The 21,927-nt window shown below is 28.0% G+C and overlaps 2 protein-coding genes and 1 non-coding gene across 4 annotated transcripts; 2 read left to right on the forward strand and 1 right to left on the reverse strand.

Annotated features, from left to right (window-relative positions):
- Positions 1 to 1,898: 1,898 nt before the first annotated feature.
- TRNAV-AAC (transfer RNA valine (anticodon AAC)) lies at positions 1,899 to 1,972 on the forward strand. Its single transcript has one exon. It is a non-coding gene; the product is annotated as a tRNA-Val (tRNA).
- A 314-nt stretch (positions 1,973 to 2,286) lies between these two features.
- Positions 2,287 to 4,491, forward strand: LOC110646458 (protein TUNICAMYCIN INDUCED 1). 2 transcript variants are annotated; one of them, XM_058134002.1, is made up of 3 exons: positions 2,287 to 2,475; positions 2,562 to 2,918; positions 3,511 to 4,491. In XM_058134002.1, the coding sequence occupies exons 1-3, from the start codon at positions 2,341 to 2,343 to the stop codon at positions 4,330 to 4,332; spliced, it is 1,314 nt and encodes a 437-aa protein (XP_057989985.1). In that variant the 5' UTR covers positions 2,287 to 2,340; the 3' UTR covers positions 4,333 to 4,491. The 2 variants fall into 2 exon arrangements, with proteins under 2 accessions (XP_057989985.1, XP_057989986.1); XM_058134003.1 differs by having other exon boundaries at positions 2,327 to 2,471.
- Positions 4,492 to 4,938: 447 nt separating this feature from the next.
- Positions 4,939 to 8,416, reverse strand: LOC110646459 (malate dehydrogenase, glyoxysomal). The gene is made up of 10 exons (XM_021799899.2): positions 8,254 to 8,416; positions 8,001 to 8,113; positions 7,421 to 7,636; positions 6,819 to 7,133; positions 6,523 to 6,612; positions 6,319 to 6,402; positions 5,590 to 5,625; positions 5,374 to 5,463; positions 5,195 to 5,289; positions 4,939 to 5,105 (listed from the first exon to the last, which is right to left on the reverse strand). Exons 2-10 carry the CDS (start codon positions 8,070 to 8,072, stop codon positions 5,033 to 5,035), a joined length of 1,071 nt encoding a protein of 356 aa, XP_021655591.2. The 5' UTR covers positions 8,073 to 8,113; positions 8,254 to 8,416; the 3' UTR covers positions 4,939 to 5,032.
- Positions 8,417 to 21,927: the final 13,511 nt, after the last annotated feature.

The raw sequence follows: 21,927 nt of genomic DNA on the forward strand, positions 1-21,927 counted from the left end.
TAAACTTGAATAGTTAAAATTTTTAAGCAAATTTCATATTTTTTTAGCATCATGAAATATTTGAAAAAATTTTAAAATTTTAAAATTATATTAAAAATAAAAAATTGATCAATTAAAACGGCACATCGTTTAACACCTTCTTGGCATTTGGCGCACAATATAAAAGGGCGCACAAAGACTTAAGCGGTGGAAAGCAAAAAGCGTTTCAGAAAAAAAAATTATAATTTAAAAAATTTATTTCATTATTTTATTATTATTTTAATATCTAAAATTTAAAAAATTATTATGCAATCTTTAGGTTCTCCGATATATTACATTTTAGTTTGAAAATTTTTGAAAAATTAATTATTTAACTTTTTTATTTTTAATATATAAAAAGATAAAATTAAATTAAGACTCTGTTTAATTTAATTTTATAGGAAATTCATTTTATTTATAAATAAATTCTATTTCTTTATTTAATATATTTTATATGAAATATAGGATTCATTTTAAATGAAATAAATTTGATATTTAAAATAAATAAAATAAAATAAAATGATATATAGTAAGAAGATAATTTTATCACTTGAAATATATATAATTTTAAATTTAAAATTTATTTACAAATTCTATTAATTTTGATAGAATTTAGTTTAGTTATAATAAATTTCATAAAATTGATTATTAAGATTTTTAAATGAATTTTCATTTAAATTAAATACTAAAATTTTAAACTTATAAATGAATTTTACAAAATTTAATAGAATTTATTTATACCACATACTGCCTAAATCGATTTGTTTCATTTTATTAATTATGGACTGGATTTAAACCTTGTTTAGGTTTTATTTTTTTAAATAATATTTAATAATATTTAATTTTAATTTCAGAACCAATAATCAATTAACAAAATAAAGAAAGTTAAAATATCCAAAAAAGCATTCATTTTTTTTACTGTAAATTAATAATAATAAATAAAATTAACAAAACGAGATAAATTAAATATTTTTTTAAAAACACAAAAATTAAGATTTTATTTATAAATTGTTATAAAATAAGCTGCTACAATCAATAAAATATAATAAAATTTACTGATTTTAAATGAAATTCTATTAAAATAAATTAAAAAGTGAATATAAAAAAATATATAAAGTACTCATGTAATATAATCTCTTATAAGTTAATCTATATATATATATATATATATATATATATATATATATATATATATATATATATATATTCACATTTTAATAGCATCATCAAAATTTAAAAAAAGACTACATCTTTTGAAAAAAAGAGAATTATTTTTCTTAAAATTGATTTCATTTTCATTGGATAAAAAATATTTTTCATTAACGTATTTATTAAATACATTAAATATTAAAAAATATAAAAAATATTTTTCAAGAAAATATGTTTTGCAAAAGCCTACATCTTTTAATATTAATACACTTGTAAAAGAACTTTTGAAGCAAATATTAAAATATTTGGATCAAAAGATTTTTGTTTTTTTTAGAATGTGTATAGTGTGGACTAGGCTAAATTATAATCATTAATTTATAGTATTTAATAAATTTAATGTTTACAAAAACTTTTCAAAAATCAATAATTAATTAAAAATTATATTATATTATTAAAAATTAAAAATTTTCTTTTGAATTTTCAATTATTTACTTTAGTCTTTGATTGCCATTAATAATTAATTGTAACAATTAAACTAAACATTTGATAAACTTTTTATCCAATTCATTCACCAATTTTCAAATGAATATTACTAGGAATTACAATACATTCCTACTATATTTATATAATTTTATTTTTTTAAAAATTAAATATTATTTTTGTTAATTTCATCCCCACTGTCATCTGAGAATTTGCATTAACTTTTTCAGGAAATAATGAATTAACAGAACGGTGTCGTGGTGTAGTTGGTTATCACGTCAGTCTAACACACTGAAGGTCTCCGGTTCGAGTCCGGGCGACGCCATCTTTTCATTTTCACTCCTCTTCTGCAACGACATCGTTTTACACCAGTCTAAACAAAAACACAACAACCGTATTTAATAAATTTAATTAAAGCAATTAAGGCGCTAAACTCTGCGAAAATTTCTTAGAACCCCAAAACGGTTCTTCCACGTCATCACTAAGAACTTACCTTGAAATCCAACGAATCTGAACCAATAATCTTTGCGCTCCACATCATTTTCTCTCCTCTCATTGGTCCAGCCATGCCACGTCAGCACCACGTAGATGCTCCGCCATTAATCCAGAACTCTCCCCTTTATAAACACCAGAGCCAGAGCCTTCATTAAAATATCAAATCGTTAAACCTAATTCATTCCTTTCGTGATCACAATGGCTTGTAAGGTCTCGCTTTCTTTGCTGACACTGGTCTTCGTCGTATTTACGACTTTGTCCTCCTCTGCCGCTCTTCTCTCCACCTCCGATTTTCGTTCTCCGCCGCCGACGTCGTATCCCAAAGCCATGTCGGTTAGTTTTTCTCTTGAGTTTCTAGCTCAATTAGGTTATAATTCTGTGTTTGTTGGTTTTCGATCTGATGATTGTGTTTGGTGTAGGATTTGAAGGAGGCGATTGTGAAGGGGTTAGGGTTTCAGGCGGATGATTTTAAGATTTCGGGATTTGATATGAGAGATGCGTTGGTGGGCCGGTCGGTGGCTTACGAATTCGACACTGAAATAGATAACCAGGTGCTGCCGTTCAAGTTGTTGGAGGATGTGAATCGATGGGAGTATGTGGATTTGCCCATTTTTAGAGTTGAGGAAGGAGGACCAGTTAGCCGTGGTGATGAGAATGGGATAGTTAAGCAGAGTGTAAAGCCGGACAATGGGTTGCCTGTTCTGGCTCCGTTTCAGCTTGCTGGACCCATGGAGATCTGGATTCAGGATGCTAAGGATATGCGCATTTCGTTGCCGGTATTTATTTATTTAAAAATTAAATTTTGATGCATTATTTGATTGCATTTAATTTAAAATGTTGTTTGCTTTTGTATGAATTTTGTATTGATTGGTTTCTTGGTAGCTAGATTTTTGGACAAAGATGATGCCTACCTGTCCTTGAGCTGTGTGCTATTTGTGATGGGTTGGTTCAAATTTTCATTTATTGAACTTAGGGACGATTATGGGGATAATTCTAATGGTTAGGATTGATGATGTTATAATTAGATAAGTGTGAAAAAAGGATGTGAAAAAGGATCCTGAAGCTTATGATCTTTCAGCCATTTGAGTTACTGGTTTAAAACTATTTAACATGACCTTTAATGTTGTGGGATCATGACTGGATTATGACCTTTATTGATATTGAAAATTGAATTGTGGAGCTGTTTTTAATTTAAGTGATCATGCAATTGGTGTGGTGTGATGCCTTGCACTTTGATTCCCATTAATGTACCTATCCCATAATCATAGATGAGTTATAGCTATTGTGCCAGGCTTCTTATTGTAATCAAAATTCAATTATGATTCTGTTCATTATTTATGTGTCTAATGAATTGTGATTATTATGCAGCACGATGTGGATGCTGGCGTCTTGAAGAAAGTAGTACTGGCAGATGGTGCAGTGGTTACGGTTAAGGGTGCTAGATCAGTTAGCCTACGCCACCCAGTTGATCTCCCATTGCCCTTCAACCGAAGTCAAAGTGGTTTCGCCTCTGGTCTTCTGGCCCTTGCTGAACAGCTTCGCCATGCTTCTAGGACCCAAGGAGCTCCACTCCTATCTCTTCGCATTGTTGGTCCTACCTCCCTAGCATCTCCATCATCATCTTCTTCTTCTTCCAGTAACAGACTAAGGCTAAAACGCCTTGCCCCAGGCCTTGTGGAGTTATCATCATTTGCAAAATCACAGCCCGTTGATGCCCTCTCTCCTCTTGATTTGGAAGAAGCCGGAAGTGTCCTAACTCCTAAACATTTCACTACAATGTGGCCCCTCGCTTCTGTAAATGGCTCAAATGCAAATTTGCTGGGTTTTGAGAAATTGCTGGCATCTGTGTTGGGTCCCAAGGCAAATAAGAAAGGTTCATTCAGGTTGTTAAAGGCAGATGTGTCAGCTCAGACATTTGTGAAGATAGGATTTGGGGTTGAAAAGAAGTTGAAAGAAGGGGATGGGTTTGATTGGCAGGGCTTTCCCGAGTGGAGGACAAAGCCTGAGTCAGTCAGGATGCATTTTGAGGTTCTGGCTAAGGTTGATGGTGACAAGATTGTACCAGAGAGGGTGATGCAGGTTAACCCTGTGGTTGTGGAAGATGCTGTGGCATCTAATGTGCTTGTGGGGAATGTGACCATGTCTAGGGTCCCTGTTGTGCACACACCTTCTAACCCCTTGACTCTGTAAATGGTTGGAGCCTGGGAGTTGAGTTAATTTTGCCCCAGTTATCAAAGTGTGTAAACCTTTTTGCCTTTTCATCTCATTTATATGATTGGTTGGAAGAGATGTAAATTGTAAAGCAATTGTGCATGCATATTATAAAGGTTATGATTATTTTTTTTCCAATTTCAGCATGCTGAATTATTATGGGTATCCAGATATCTTAGAAGGCCTCCCTTCTACATGTGAATGGTAAGTTGTATTTGTTTCTTGCAGATTAAGATTATGACTACTGCAGGGCTAGCCTTAGAGACAGATTTCAATAATTTCTGAGAGGATTTTCAATGGTTGTAATAGTTTATCTGCCCCCGGTGGCTCAGTTTTTGATCCATTTCATGAATGCTGAGAAGGTGGGTTTTCTTTTGTGGTCCTAAGGGTGATATTCTTGTACCTTGGGCATATATCAATGGAAAGAGAGCAAACCATCAACCTTAGCTGCATAACAACAACGCTCAATTTCTTCTACAACTTAACCATCTGCTTGCGATGAAAAAGATGTTAAAAATGATGAAGCTCTGTTAGTCTCTAGATTGGCTAAAATTTATTGGAAGGATTCATTTTGAAAAGGACTCGTTATAAAGAGGATTTCCGTTTTTAAACAAAATCATACAAGTTCCCTACAAGCACTCGATAAATTTACATGATAAGCTTTTCCTTGAATATGAAACTATTTCCTGATAAAGGAAACTCCTTTCTGAATGCTTGCTTCCAACTCTTTCTTCGCCTTTTCCAACCCAATTCTGTTGAGAGATTTAAAAGGTGAATTAACTGAATACATAATTTGCCAACAAACAAATCACAGTGGATTGATTGAGCTTTATATGCATACCTCTCATACTCGTTAAGGGGGCCAAGTTGAAAGATTTCCTCAGCTCCATTACGACCAAGTCGTACCTTTGTTGCGAAGAAAGGGAGTTCTGTCACCTGTTACAGACAATATGCTAGATTATTAAAAAGTTCATGTAGAAATCCACGAGATGCTCACAAACAAAGGGTTTTCAAAATTACCTCAGAAGCTACAAAAGAGCATTCCACAACACCAGCATCTCCTCTCAAGCCACGAAGGCACGCATCTGCAAATTTAACAGCTGCATATGCCTGCACGTGTCATATCAGGCTTTTCTTTATTTTCTTCAACATGTTCATAAAGCAAACTTTTTGAATCAATTGGTTCAAGAAGAGTTACAAATTGGACAATAAAAAAAGGAAATAAAATGGGCCAACCATTGACAGTGTTGCCGAGCCGATCCCAGCTTTTGCCTGCCAATAGAATTAAAAAACTCAACTCTATATAAATTAAGCAATCAAATATATCAAGTGGATAGAAGTGGCAAATATCATAAGCAGTTCAAGTAACTTGTGTTGTTTTACAATAGGAATTGCACAACTTGGAACAATGCATTAGGAAATGTTAACATATAAATGAGAGATTATGGACCAAAAGCATAAAGAAAGATTATAATAAAGCAATCTTGACAATGTTTAGCCTTAAGAAGGGAGTCCTCTCAGAACATACTCTCAGAAGAGAATTTAATAGTAAGGTTTCTAAACTTAAAACACTGCCACTAGCAAACTTGCCCTGGATGAATTAAGCAAAACTATTCTCCCATGAGAAATCAGGACTCTTCCTTTCAAAGTTACAATTACCCTCCAAAAAGTTCCCATCATTTTCCCTAAACTAGAAAAAAAATCCCTTCATTATCTTCTACTTATATATTATTTTTTATTTTTACTACCGTTCACAAGTAACATTGTTGATAATTAAAAAAAATCTTGACAAGGCATGATTAACAAGCAAATTGAGCAATTAAATTATAGGCTGTATGTATGGAGAAATACATTGGCTGTAACTTAAAGCTCTAGATCTTTGTACAAGCTGACAAGCAACAAAAGGAATGGAAGGATGCATCATTGATGCACGTTATTTGCTCATATCCCATGTTTCAAGCTTACCTGAACAACTTCTGTTCCACCATCTTGAATACGTTTGGTCAGGTATTCAGTTTCTTCCGGCGTGAAGGAGCAAGGAGGCTTAACCTGCGAAGAGTGCATCAAGTTCATTACTTCTATAAACGCTCCCAGCATATGTGCCACTAATCAGATGGTAACAGTTTAAACATCTAATTGATGTGAAATTTGTCAAATAATCTACAGCACCTGCGACAAAAGGGGTAAAATTGTAACTCCTGCATGGCCTCCAACAACTGGAACGTCAACTTCCCTAGGATCAAGTCCCAGAACTTCTGCCTGTAATCACGAGAAAGAATTTAGAAAGCTTCTGAATACAACTAACTGAAGGCAGAAAAATTGCAAATCATATAAATCCTTGTTAGAGCTCTTCCAGTAACTATTACATTGTTTGGCAAATTTAAACAATTTTTACCTTGCAATTCATTGGTGCTAGTAGTTTATGTAAATGAATATTGATTGTTAGTCCCATTTTCAATACATACCACAAAAGTGTTTGCTCTCACAACATCAAGCATTGTAACTCCCAAAAGTCGCTTTGGGTCATAAGTCCCGGCTTTCTTGAAAACCTCAGCTGCAATTGGAACTGTAGAATTAACTGGATTACTGATCAAATTGACAATTGCTTTGGGGCAGGACTTGGCAATTCCTTCACAAAGGGTTCTGACAATCCCAGCATTGATGTTGAAAAGATCATCCCTAGTCATTCCTGGCTTCCTTGGAACACCAGCAGGTATGATTACAAGATCCATGCCTGTAAGAGCATTCTCAAGTTGTGGCTGCCCTAGGAAACCACGAACCTAGAAACCCAAAGAAAACAGTTACTATAAATTGCTGTATAGTCTAACTCATTATTTTTTGATCTTCCCCTTGTCTAACTTTTCAATTACTTGGCTAAATGATTCTAAAAATTTTGAAAAATTTTAAGTAACAATTTAACTCCCAGTCATTAAATTTTAAAAAAGAAAATGCCAACTAAATCTAATTTGTTTCAAATTACTCCACTTGACTTCCTAAATTAACAGCAAATATATCAGAGTAATTCAATCTTAAATACAAAAACTAATTAATGGGGATTAATTACTACCACAGCACCAGTGTCCATGTGGCTAATATCGGCAGTAACACCAGGTGTATTCACAACATCATAGAGATGAAGAACTGAGACCAAAGGGTTCATCTTCATTAGCATAGCAAGAGGTTGGCCAATGCCTCCAGCAGCACCCAAAATAGCCACCTTGAACCCAGGTGCCCCTCCTTTAGCCCGGCAATCAGCCCTCTTCAGAACAGAACTTCCCTCCATCTATTCACAAGGCATAGTCCACAGAACATTCAACAACACAATCAAAACCCGTGAAAAAAAAGGTTCAGTCTTGGCTACCATTTATCAGTTATTACATGTATTACTTCAAAATTCAATAAGAAAAAAATTAAAATAGGTAAATAATGAACAATTTTATCAGACCCTGACAAATCTGGTGCAGAAAATTCTCTGTCGAGCTCATTTTCGAATGGTTATGCATATCCAGTTCCAATTGAAAATAAAATGAACAGTTCAGGTTTTGATTCATTACCCAGAAAAACTATCAGGAACAACACAAAAATGCAAGATACTATTCCTTAATCCTCACAACTTGCAATACTCGAAAAAAGTGAAAAGAGAGAACCTGGAAATTGGGAGGGAGGAGATGAGCTGATATCCTAGCAATCCGCTGTGTAGCCTCTGCACATGACTCCATGGCTATGTGTTATGATAGAGAGCTAGTAAAGATACCACAAACTACAAGTACAAGAAAAAAAAAATATAGAACTTATTTAAAGCCAGAATGAAAATGAAGAGATAAATGTGAAAATTAAAATATAGGGAGTGGGAAGCAAGAAGTTGACATTTTTGTTTTTAATTCTCCATCAAAATTTTACATTTTTTTTTTTTGTGGAAACAAATTCTTGAACCCTTATCCCCATCTGAATTATTGAATTGTTGTGGCTCTCATATTTTCTTCCCAAAAAAGAGTTCTGATCTTTTCTGCTCTTTACTTCTCAGTTCTCACATTTTTTTCGAGTCTCTTGATCAAATCCACAACCCAAGGCGTCTGTTGATTTGGCAGGCAGAGTGGTTGTATGAAGAAACATGAAAGGATCTGTTCAGAGGCCCAAGAGTCTTGAGACCTCTCCGAACCACCTAGAAAATTTGTTGGATCAAGATCAACCATAGCCCAGTTATCTAAAGACTTGCCCACAAATTTCTGGTTGTGGAGTAACCCTTAAGAAACTCAACATTGAAATTGAACTATGGAGGGCTAGTGGGCTTGGGATTTGCTTATCATGTGATATTCAGGAAAACAATTTTTATTTGAAATGGCCAAAAACACATTTCCTTGTGTACTAACCGTTTTAATAGTTATCGATTATATTATTAATTACTAGTAATTAAATATTAGTTATTTATGATTAATTATTTACATATAAATTTAAAGTAAAAGTTAAATGTTTTAGCAACGGTTAACTGTTAAATATTATTTGTTTATAAGTACAAGTATTTTGTAAACATAATTATTAAATTATTTATGATATCATCTTATTGATTCTAGTCAAAACGCTCTGTTTAAAAGTTAAAAGAGTAACTTTTTATAAATCACTCCCTTAACTTCTGGATATTACTATAAACATTATGGCATTGAACAATATAAATAAAAAATATATTATTTTGATTAGTCAAAATACTAAATGCTACTTTAAAAGTTATTATAAAATAGGTTATAAAACTCTTGTTTTTTTAATTTTAATAAGAATTTAATTAAAAAATTGATAATATTTTTTATCTTTATATTAGTAGTGAATGGGATTAAATTCACCTATAAAGTAGGTCACAAATCATTTATGATTTGATTCATTAATTTCAAGATTTAATTCTTAATCAATATTGTAAAGAGAAAACATACTTGTCTATTGAGTTTTTTTTTCACTTTATTTAATTTAGAAAATAATATAAAATGGGATGAAATATAATATATTTCATGTCGAATAATTATTTTTAATTTATTTAATTTTAAATTTAAAATAACAATTTAATGAAATAAATAGTTAATAAGTCTAGCTTTTCATTAAAATTTAAAATTCATAAAATTATTATACGTAATTAATATCTTTTAAAATTTTTAGATATTAAGTATTTCTTTGGTATTGCGTTTAAAGGGCTAAAACTCCTTTTTTAAATAAAAATATCATTTTATATGTTATTGAAAAAAGTAATTTGAAACAAATTATTTTATTATTTTAATACTCTTATAACTAAAACTTATCAAATTTAATTTTAAATTATTTTTTAATACTTTCTAATTAGTATATATAAAAAAGATGATTTTATTAACAATAATTTCAATAGTAACAATATATAAATAGGTGAATAACTTTTTTATTTTTTATATTTATTTATCTTTACTAGATAATACATCTTAAATTAATATTTTATTTCTAATATGTATATGAAAATATTTAATAAAAGTTGAATATAAAAATTTAAAAAATATTAAAATAAATAAAATTGCCTAAATTAAATTTAACCTATTTAACGTGAAAATCAAATATGCATAATTTTATAATTTAATTTGATGATTTTAATTTTTTTTTAAATTAATTTCAAAAAAAAAACACACACAATATAAAACAAACTTACTGTATATACTTACACTTTTAAATAATTATTGATTGTGATAATTTTAATTTAAATATTTTAATTTAAATATTATTAAAATTAATTTTATCAATCTGAATTAATAAAATACATTAAACCCATTCAAATCTACCCATATATAGCCCTAGGCCATGGTACCTTCAGCCCCGTAGCCCCATAGAATCAAATATATACATATGGTCAAAGGGTCAAAAAAAGAGCAAATAAAGAAACAGATTATAGTCAAAGACAAAGAACGATGAGTGTTATCAGTGTCAGAAGAGGAAGCTATTGAAAACTCTGCAAGGTTGATTTATGCAAAGCATAAGAACAAAACTGGGCGACCTTCTAGCCACCTTCACACAGAAGCAATTAAGTGTGTCTTGGAGTGTGTTCATACTGATATATGGTGACCAACAAAGACTCCCACAAAAAGGTGGTGGAAAATACTTTGTAATTTTTATTGATGATATTTTCAAGAACAAAAAAGTATATTTCATGTAGGAAAAACTATGGTATTTTATAGGTTCAAGCAGTGGAAAGGTGAAGCTAAGAAATAAATTAGCTTTATTTAAAAAAAAATATTTGCAAGAAAAAATTTAAATAAATTTTCATACAATTATATTATTTTTAGTATAATTTTTATTTATTTTAAAATTGTTTTTTAATAAAAAAAATTAAATTTTTTTTACCTATTAAATTTTTAAATATAAAAATTAATAAAAAAAATCAATTTAATTGAATTTTTATAAATTTTTAATTTCTAATCAGGTCAACAAAAATTTAGGTTAAATGCATTTGATCAGATGTAAAGCCCAAGAGTTCTTGGATTTATGCAAATGAGAAACTTCATTGTTACATAGGGGGTATGGATAACTAGAGATATTGATTACTTTAATTTTAGGTTATGTTTAGTATAGCGTAAAGTAATATAATGTAATCAATTATATCATATAATTAAAATTGTAATATAATATAATGTAATTATTATTATATTTTTTTATTTAATTATAAATAAAAATATAAGTAATGTAATGTAATGATAATTTTTATTTTAATATTTAATTTATTTATAATTTTAATAATAAGTGGTAATGATTGCAATAATCGATAGTTGAGTAATAGTGGTAGCTAAGCGATGGTGGTGGCAGTGGCCAGATGATGGTAGAGGTAACAATAACTCAGTAGTAATAATGATAGTAAAATAACGATGACAATAGGGTGGTGGTGGTAGCGGTGGTAATGATAGAGTAGTAGTGATGATGGTGATAATATTGATAATAAAAAAAATTTTAAATAAGTAATGATGATTACATATATTTTTGTATGTAATAACCATTACGTTATTTTAAGTATAATTAATTACATTACGTAATCATCATTTTATTATATCAATTTTTTTTTATATTATCAAATAACGTAATAAAATATGTAATGTAATCACGATTACATTACAATTTTGATTACACTATACCAAACATAGCTTTAGAATTTTTAGTTGTCAAATTTAATTATGGATATATGTTTTCACTTGAGAGGAGCTTTGGGAGGAAGCTAGAGAGAGGACTCAATGGCTTTGTTTGAAATAAATCATTTATAAGAAAAGAATTTAATTGAATATTCATGTAATTATATTTGATTTTTATTTTTTAAATAATTTTTTTAAGTTAAAAAGATTTTAAGTATGAAAATTGATAAAAAAAAAAAAGTAAACTTGTAAAATTCTATATTTTAAACAAAAACCTGAAATGAAAATGGAATTAAAGCCCCAAGTAGAAGAAACAGAAAAGTTGTAGTAAAAAAGAGAAAGAACTTAAACCACAAATGGTAGAGATACATATAAAAAATTAATTTAATTTGAAATTAAAATTTTAAAATCTAATTTTCAAAATAAATTGAATAAACTGAATGGACAATTCACTAAAATTTTATGGACTTTTTCACTACAATAAATTAAAAAAATAGCTACCAAATATACTAAAATTTCGTAGGTAATCAGTGATTACCAATGAAATTTTTTCATTCACAAATATTAGCGTAGGTAATTTTTATTGACGAAAAAAATGTTGTTGCTAAATTTACCGAGGAAAAAAATATTATCGCTAAATTTACAGACGAATTATTTTGTAGGTAAATTTAAATTTTTTTGTATGTAATTTCATAAGAGATTTTACTCTTATAAATTACCAACTATTTACCGATAAAATTTTTCGTTGGTAATTACCAATAAAAATAAATTTTCACAGTCAATTTTTATTTAATATTTTTTAATTTGGTCTTTACTTTTTAATTTAATTTAATTTTTAATTTAACTTAATTTAAATTAACTTGTAAATTTAATTTAAAATTTTCAAATTAATTTTTTAATTTTTTTAATTTTTAATTTTTTTAATTTTTTTAATTTTTAAATTAAATATTAATTATTAATTATTTTAATTTATAATTTTTTAAGATTTAATTGACTTAAAAAAAATTACTAGTGGGTCTAAAGTAGGCCCCATATATGTGACTATGCTACAGTTGCTCTATGTTGGGGAGTAGTTTTCTTTTTATAGACAAATTCACTACCCTCAAATTATTCCCAAATGATGTGAGAATTTCACATTTTTTATGATTTATCGACGAATTACCGATTAAATGTATTTCGTAGGTAATTACCAACGAAACATTTTTTGTAGGTATTTTTTTAAAATTTTATTTTCTATTTTCTCCTTAATATTACATACGAAAATCGTTTCGTTGGTAATTACCGACGAAAACCGTTTCATTAGTAATTACCGACGAAAATAATTCGTAGCTAAAATTTTTTAAGTTTTTTAAAATTTTTTTCCTATTTTTTTCTTAATATTACCTACGAAAAGTATTTCGTCGGTAATATTACCGACGAAATACTTTTCGTAGGTAAAATTTTTTTAGTTTTTTAGAATTTTTTTCTCTATTTTATCTAAAATATTACCTATGAAAAGTTTTTCGTTGGTAATTACCGATGGAAACAATTTGTAGCTAACAGTTTTTGAGCTTTTAAAATTTTTTTTTTCCTATTTTCTTCTTAATATTACCTACGAAATGGATTTTGTTAGTAATTACTGACGGAATAATTTTTGTAGGTAAAATTATTTTACTTTATTAGAATTTTTTTTCTCTATTTTCTCCAAAATATTATTTAGGAAAAACTTTTTATTGGTAATTACCGACGCAATAGTTTTCGTAGATACAATTTTTTTAGTTTTTTAAAATTTTTTTCTTTATTTTCTCCTTAATATTACCTACAAAAAGCCTTTCGTAGGTAAATTTTTTTTTAATTTTTTAGAAATTTTCTTCTCTATTTTTCTTTAATATTACCTACGAAAAGCTTTTCGTTGGTAATTACTGATAACAAATTTTTTGAAGGTATTTTTTTAAAAAAATTTATTTTCTATTTTCTCAATATTACCTACGAAAAGCGTTTCGTTGGTAATTACCGACGAAAAAAATTCATAGCTAAAATTTTTTAAAGCTTTTTAGATTTTTTGTTTTTTATTTTCTCCTTAATATTACCTATAAAAAGTATTTTATTGGTAATTACCAATAAAAAATTTTTTGTAGGTATTTTTTTTAGAAATTTTCTTCTCTGTTTTTTCTTAATATTACTTACGAAAAACTTTTCGTTGGTAATTACCGATGAAAAATTTTTGGTAGGTATTTTATTTTAAATTTTATTTTTTATTTTTTTCTTATTATTACCTACGAAAAACGTTTCATTGGTAATTACCGACGAAACATTTAGTCGTTATTGTTATTATTTGGTAGCTAATTTTGTCGCCAATGTTAGGTATCACTTTTACCTATGAAATTACATTGTCGGTAATGTTTTGGTCGGTAATTAGTTGATAAAAATTAGTTTAAATTTTATTTCTCTTTTTCGTCGGTAAAGCGTCAGTAATTCATCGATAAATTACCAACGAAATTCTGTAGTCGATAATTTTTATAGTTATTTTTAACATTTCTTGTAGTTTGGTGACCATTTCTTATATATATATCTACTGGTTTATTTTTCTTCAACTGAATATAAGTATTAACTACCATTGACCCCAAACAAATAGAAAATTAATTGTAACTAAGTTTTGGCAAATCTGCAAATTAATTACCTTAAAATTTTTTTTTAATCCAAAACTACCTATCATATTTAGAATATTAAAAATATTAATTATTTTTTTAATTTAACTTAAGGTTTTGAAAACCGATCGGTTTAACTATTAAACCTTTATTTACAAGAATTGGAGAAAATCGATTTGAACCGGTTGAGTAATTGACGAGCGGAAAATTCAAATGGATTTGAATTAATTTTCCGATCCGATCTACTAAAAAAAGAAAAAAAAATTACAATGTGCAGCAATAAATATTGAATCCAAGACTAAATAATCATTTTTAGCCAACAAGCCACTAAATCATAACATTGTTTTGCAATTATTTGATGATATATATATATCAAATTAATTAATAATTTTTTTGAATTTCATTCACTTATAATTTTAATAATTAAACATATTAATAATTTATTATATTACTATTTTAACTTAAATTATTGAATTATTTTCCTATTATTATTATTATTATTATTATTAATGTTTAATTTTCATTAATATGAATAAAATTATTATAAAAAAATTCAATTTTAATTTTTAAATAATTTAATGTTATATTTTAAAATTTTTAATTAAATATCTAAATCATTTTTTAAAAAATTACACATTAAAGTTTAACTAATTTTTTAGTTATTATATAAAAATATTAATTATAATGAAGTATCGTTATTAATAATTATATATTATTTAGTTAATAGTACATCGGTTTAATCCCAATTTAACTTGGGTTAAATTTTGAACTCTTAACTCTTTGTCTTCACTGGTTCTATGACCGGTCCCAGAGTAAAATCTTGTTTTATCATTTATTTCTACTGAATATAATAAATATTTATATAATTTTTAAAAACTAATAAATTAAAGTAATTAGGTGAGATAAAAGGGTAATTTAGTCAAATACTATTATATTTTTATAAACATGAAGTTATCCAATCATTTTCTTAATTATTGTTCAAAACCTAAATAAAAATGAATGGAGGAAATAATTATTAATATTATAGGTTTAAATTTGTTGGTTTGAAGGATTAAATGTTATGGTATTTTAATGCACTTCAACATAAAAAAAAAAAAATTTCTAATTATCATTCTCTTAACATTTTTTACAGAAATATTTCTGATAAGAGAAACTCTTGAAGAAATAAAAAAATAAAAAATAAAAAGATATGGAATTCATCTTCTCATCTTTTATTTTGTTTTATTTTTTCCATCTTTCTTTTTTAATTTTTCTATAGGACAAATTACTCTCAAATCCCTAGTTTGCCAAAATTAATTATTTAGTCTCTACATTTTTAAATCCTAATTAAAATATCCTTTGTACAATTAATTAAACTCTTTAGTCTTTTTATTCAAAAAAGACGTTAATCAATTTATTATAACCTTGAATATTTATACTGTTTAGTCCCTCACAATTTAGTTATTTATATTATTTAGTTCTTATAATTTTAACAATTAATACTATTTAGCTCTCTAATTAAGGTTAAAATAAATTGATTAACATTTTTTATAAAAAAAAAATTAATAGAAATATAAAAAAAAAATTAAAGAGTTTAATTTTTTAAAATATAAAATATTTTAATTAAATTTAAAAAATACAACTTAATTTCCACAAACGACGACGACTTGATATATTGGTTGGTCCATGGCCCTCCATTCTATATGTAGACTAGACTTTAGCATTGACAAAGGGAATGGTGCACTGAATCTCTCCAAATACCTATCAATTTGCTTTGCACTTCTTCCTTTTTTAATTCAGTCAATAAAACAAATTAAACAATTATAGTTTCTATCATTTTCATATATACCTAACACTTCCATATTCTCTATCCATTTCTTCTCTCGTGATCACAAAATAATGTCACTCGCTGATTTACCAAGATTTCCTTCAGCTACCTTTTGAAATAAACTAACTTTATTTCTTGGATTTGTATTGTCGTTGAGGAACATACATATCTTGTATTAGAACTTCATAAAAAGAAAAATTAATTAAATATGTACTTTTAGTATGATGTAATGATGCCTTATAAGAAGATCATGCATGAGAGTTTATCAATCAATAATTATTTACCTTTTGTATGATTGCATATGGAATGTAGGGCTAAGCATTCGCTTCAAATCGAATCAAATATAATTGAATCAATTGAATTATTATATTTTAGAAATTGAATCGAACTGAAATGAATTAAAAATCGAATTAAATTGCTCTATTTCGATTTCGTTCAGTTTTAATCGATTGGTTTTTGAGTTTTAATTAGTTTTTTATTTAGATTTGATTTTCAAGTTATTTGTTCTGATTTTAACCTTAATTTGAATCTAATAACTATTAATCAATGAAATTAAATAATTTATATATAAAATTACATATAATTTATAAATTTTCTATAAAAATAAATCGAATTAAAAATCAATAAAATAATTTGGTTTAATTCAGTTTAATCAATATTTTTGTCTTTAAAAGCAAATTAAACCAAAATAACAGAAATTCTTAGAATATAAAATCAAATTGAACTAAATTATTTTAAAAATCGAACCAAATTATAAAATTAAAGCGATTCGATTCAATTTATTCGACTTAAACAAAATAGTATTTACCCCTAATGAAAGGTCATAAAATCTAGTTAGTAGTAGGTGGTTTCCTTAAAAAAAAGTTAAGATGGTTGTCTTATCTTGATTTTAAAAAATTTCAAAAATGCCAAAATAATTTCCTCCATTTTCCTCTAAATATGATAAAACTATCTTCTATTTTAAGATCACAATATATCATAGAGGTTATGTTCACTATAAGGGTAATAATCTCAACAATGAATAAGAGTCCCTTTATTTTAAATTATGTTATTTCTTCATCATGTGCTAAAACCAAATAACCTATTTTATAATTTAATCCTAATCATGATAGAAATTTATCTTAATTAGTAACAATATTAAGTCATAAAAAATATAGAAAATAATTATTTATTTAATTAAAAAAATATTTCTTCTACTTAAAATATTTTAATATGGGATACAAGTTTACCATGCAATGGAATTAAATAGTAAAAAATGTTATTTTTTTAATTAATTATTTATTTTTTTATTGAAATTCAACTTATTTTGAATTAATTTGGAATGAGGCATTTTCAAATAAAATCATATGAAATCTTGAATTATTCATTGATTTTTTGAGTTATTTGAAATTGAATTATTTAAAATTGAAAATAGCAAATCACATTGGATTGGATTGACTAATAGAGATAATAATTATTACTTCTACTTTTTTTTTTTCCTTTATTTTTTGATATTTATTGAGTGTTGAATTTACAATTCTATTTTTGTGGACGGACCATCTTTGCTAAATTTCAATTTAATTAAATATAAAATAAATGATTCATCAATTATATGCATCACAATTTGATTCTGAATTATTATTAATAAAAATTTAATTTCAAAAACATCTTAGAAGATTAATTTTTAATTACCTTAAATTTTACATACATGATCTATATAAATAGAAAATTAATGTAATTGAATGTAAATTTAACTGTGACATTGCTTATTTTGTGAAATTTAATTAAAAATTCAATATATTATTATTAATTAAGAAAATTCCATAGTGAAATTGATGTAGTGTGAGAATTTGACAAAGAAACATAAGAAATATCAACTTTCCACATCATTACAAAGAAAAAGAAAAAAGGATGATGAAGAAAGAAGCTTTCCATTGAATCATTGGGGTGCATGAGTTTCCTGGAAGATCAAAATCAAATGACAGCTACTTAATCCTACTTGTTCTCTCTCTCTCTCTCTCTCTGGCCATTTGACTGAGACAAAATGATAAAATTTTCTCAATTAATTAATTATCATTAAGTCTATATTTATTTTACAAAAATATTTAATTAATAATATATATTTATTTTTTTAAATGATTTAATTTTTTTAATTAGAAAAATATTTTTTATTAATTTATTTTTTAAGTACTTCAAATGTTAGAAGATATAGAACAATGAAGTGTAATAGATTAATTTATTGAATTTCCATTATTTATATATTTGCTTTTTAATATCCAAGAACAGACAAAACATCCATTATCAATCCAACAAATATTACTTTGCATGGCTTTCTTTTCTATTAGCCACACACTAATTTCAACATAAGCACTTAGTCATTGAAATAATAATAATAATTTCATAGTCATACTTGTATATAAAAATAAAAGATTGGTAAATGAGTCAAAGTTGAACCAATTTGAATTTATATTATTTAAAATTTAATTTTTTGAATAAATTAATTTAGTTTGAGACACTCAGCTTACAGGTAGAATATTTGATTTACCAATTTCATTGCCATATAAAAGATTTCGGATCAAATTGACAAATAATTCGAATTGTTTTGCGTTTGATCTTTTAAAATATTAATTTTTTTAAAAAAATTATTTAAAAATAAAATTTATAATTTTGATATTTAGATCAAATTGGAGTTGATTTAAGAAATAATATAAGTTCAAGAATGGTAAATACAAAGTGAAGAAAAAGAAAAACCCATTCAGATTTTTCAAGAAGAAATCTCTTTGGGGAAAAATATCCAATTCTGATAGTTGTTTTAAGATTTGATGATAAGTAAACTAAAGTGGTAGAACTTTTTGGGAAGTGTAATGAATTTGTCAATTAATTTAGGATAAATTATAATTTAGTCTCTGAGATTTGATAAAATATATAATTTAATCTATGTATTTTTAAAGCTAAATAATTTAATTTTTAAAATTTAATAAAACCTATAACTTAGTCCTGTCGTTAAAATTTTTGTTAAGTTACTATTAATTTTAGTAAAAATAACTAAAATATTTTTAACTTTATTTTTAATACAAAAATAATTTAATATTTGAGATTTTATTTTATTGGTAATTTTATCTCTAAAATTTGATTAAACCTATAAATTAGTCTCTATAATTTTAAAATCAAATAATTTACTCCTTAAAGCAAGTAATTTTATTTTTTATTTTTTAAGAAATATAATATTTTGAATAAAACTCTGCCTAAGTAGTTTGCGCTTAGCCGGTCCCAAGCCCGGATAAAGGAGGAGGGTTGCGGTAGGTGACAACCAGCGTAAAAATTTCGTCACACCTTATAATATGGATTCAAATGATATAAACGTTGGGGTGTCCTATACTAACGACGCGCTACATCGGAGCCCGAGTGTAGTGAGAAATATGCAAGAATGTAAGGCGTTCACCGAAAGTAATGCGCCGTGCTGGCACCCGGGTGTGGTGTTAAGTGAGCAAGGGTTCTCACATCATGGACGGGTGTGGGTAAAGAAGTTAGTCCATAGGACAGATACTAGAACAGATAGTGGAACAGAACACAAGATAGACATAGAAAATAATAGAAGATATCATAGAAGGAGACCAATTAGGAAGGAGCAGGAGGAGGATCAAGGTTGGTACTTGGAATGTTGGATCACTTATAGGAAAATTAATGGAGCTTGTGGATATCTTGGAAAGGAGAAGGGTGAATATTGCTTGCATTCAGGAGACTAAATGGGTAGGAGAGAAAAGTAAGGAAGTGGGTAATTCAGGGTACAAACTGTAGCTTATCGGAAAGGAGAGAAACAAGAATGAAGTGGGCATAATCATAGATAGGATATTGAAAGATGCAGTAATAGCTGTGAAAAGAGTAGGAGATAGAATTATACTAGTAAAGCTAGTACTAGAAGGAGAAACAATAAATATTGTTAGTACTTATGTCCCATAAATAGGACTCGACAGTGAGAGTAAACAAATGTTTTGGGAAGATATGGATGATTTAATGCAAAGCATACCGAATGAAGAGAATGTTGTCATTGGTGGAGATTTGAATGGACATGTAGGAAGTGATAGATAAGGTTATGAGAATGTTCATGGAGATTTTGGTTTTGGCAGTCGAAATGAGGAGGGAAAAAGCATCCTGGATTTTGCTATGGCATACGACCTAATACTAGCAAATACCTACTTTATAAAAAGAGAGTCACATTTAGTGACTTTCAAAAGTGGGCAACATAGAAGCCAAATCGACTTCCTCTTAACCAGGAAGACAAATAGAGCTCTATGCAAGGATTGAAAGGTCATTCCAGGAGAGGCTTTAACAAGTCAACATTGGTTGGTGGTTTTGGATGTCAAGTTTAGGAACAATTCAAGTAAGGTTAGAAGAAATAGTGTAGCTCAAACAAAGTGGTGGGAGTTCAAAGTAGTAAAGCAAGTGAAGTTCAAAAATGAGCTTCTCGAGTCCGAAGTATGGAAGCTGGATATGGAGGCCAATGATATGTGGATACAGATGGCATCAAAGATTAGAGAAGTAGCTAGAAAAGTACTTGGAGAGTCTAAAGGACATGGACCACTCTCAAAAGAGAGATGGTGGTGGAATGAGGAAGTACAAAAGGCAGTGAAGAGAAAAAGGAAATGGTATAAGAAATTACCTAAATGTGATAATAATGAGGCATATGAACAGTACAAGATAGCAAAGAAAGAGCCAAAAAGGCAGTTAGTCAAGCAAGAGCACAGGTCTTTGAAAAGTTATATGAGAAACTTGGAACTAAAGAAGGGGAGAAAGATATTTATAGATTAGCAAGGAGGAGAGAAAGGAAATGTTAAGATCTCAATCAAGTTAGGTGCATTAAGGATAAAGAAGGAAAAGTGTTGGTGAAAGATGAGGACATTAAAGAGAGATAGAGAAATTATTTTAATGATCTCTTTAATAATAGTCAAAATGATAATAGCGTGAATATAGATTATAGAACAATAGAAAAGAATGTGAATTATACTAGAAGGATTAGATCTTTAGAAGTAAAGGAAGCACTTAAGAAATGAAAGTGGGTAAAGCCTGTGGACCCGATGAAATACAAATTGAAGTATGGAAGTGTGTTGGGAGATATGGGAGTGGCATAGTTAATTAAATTATTTAATAAAATTCTAAACTCAAAGAAAATGCTTGATAAATGGAGGAAGAGTATTTTAGTACCTATTTTTAAAAATAAGGGAGACATACAGAGTTGCTCAAACTATAGAGAAATTAAACTCATGAGCCATACTATGAAGTTGTGGGAGAGAGTTGTGGAGCATCGACTATGTCATGATTCTTCTATCTCTCTCAATCAATTTGGTTTCATGTCCGGTCGTTCAACTATGGAAGCAATCTTTCTCATTAGAAGCTTGATGGAGAAATATAGAGATGTGAAGAAAGATCTACACATAGTTTTTATTGATTTGGAGAAGGCTTATGATAGTGTTCCAAGAGATGTCTTATGGAATGTGTTAGAACAAAAGAGGGTATCTATTAGGTACATACAAGTGTTGAAAGATATGTATGAAGGAGCAACTACTATTGTGCCCACAGTGGGAGGGGATACAAGAGATTTTCCGATCTCAATTGGATTACACCGAGGATCAGCCATAAGCCCTTACCTTTTTACATTAGTTTTAGATAAATTAATGAAACATATACAAGAGAGTATTCCTTGGTGCATGATGTTTGCGAATGATATTGTTTTGATAGATGAGACACGAGAAGGAGTCAGTAGAAAGCTAGAACTTTAGAGAAGTACTCTAGAGTCAAAGGGTTTTAAGTTAAGTAGAACGAAGACAGAATACATGCATTGCAAGTTCAGTGAAGGCCAAACTGGTGATAGGAAAGAATTTAGTTTGAATGGAGTGGTACTGTCCCAAAGTAATCACTTTAAATATCTAGGCTCAGTCCTTCAAGTAGATGGGGGATGTGAGGAGGATGTTAGTCATAGGATTAAAGCCGAATGGTTGAAGTAGAGACGTGCTATGAGAGTTTTATGTGATCGTAAGATTCC

Source organism: Hevea brasiliensis, chromosome 14, assembly GCF_030052815.1.
Source record: "Hevea brasiliensis isolate MT/VB/25A 57/8 chromosome 14, ASM3005281v1, whole genome shotgun sequence".
Taxonomy (NCBI): domain Eukaryota; kingdom Viridiplantae; phylum Streptophyta; class Magnoliopsida; order Malpighiales; family Euphorbiaceae; genus Hevea; species Hevea brasiliensis.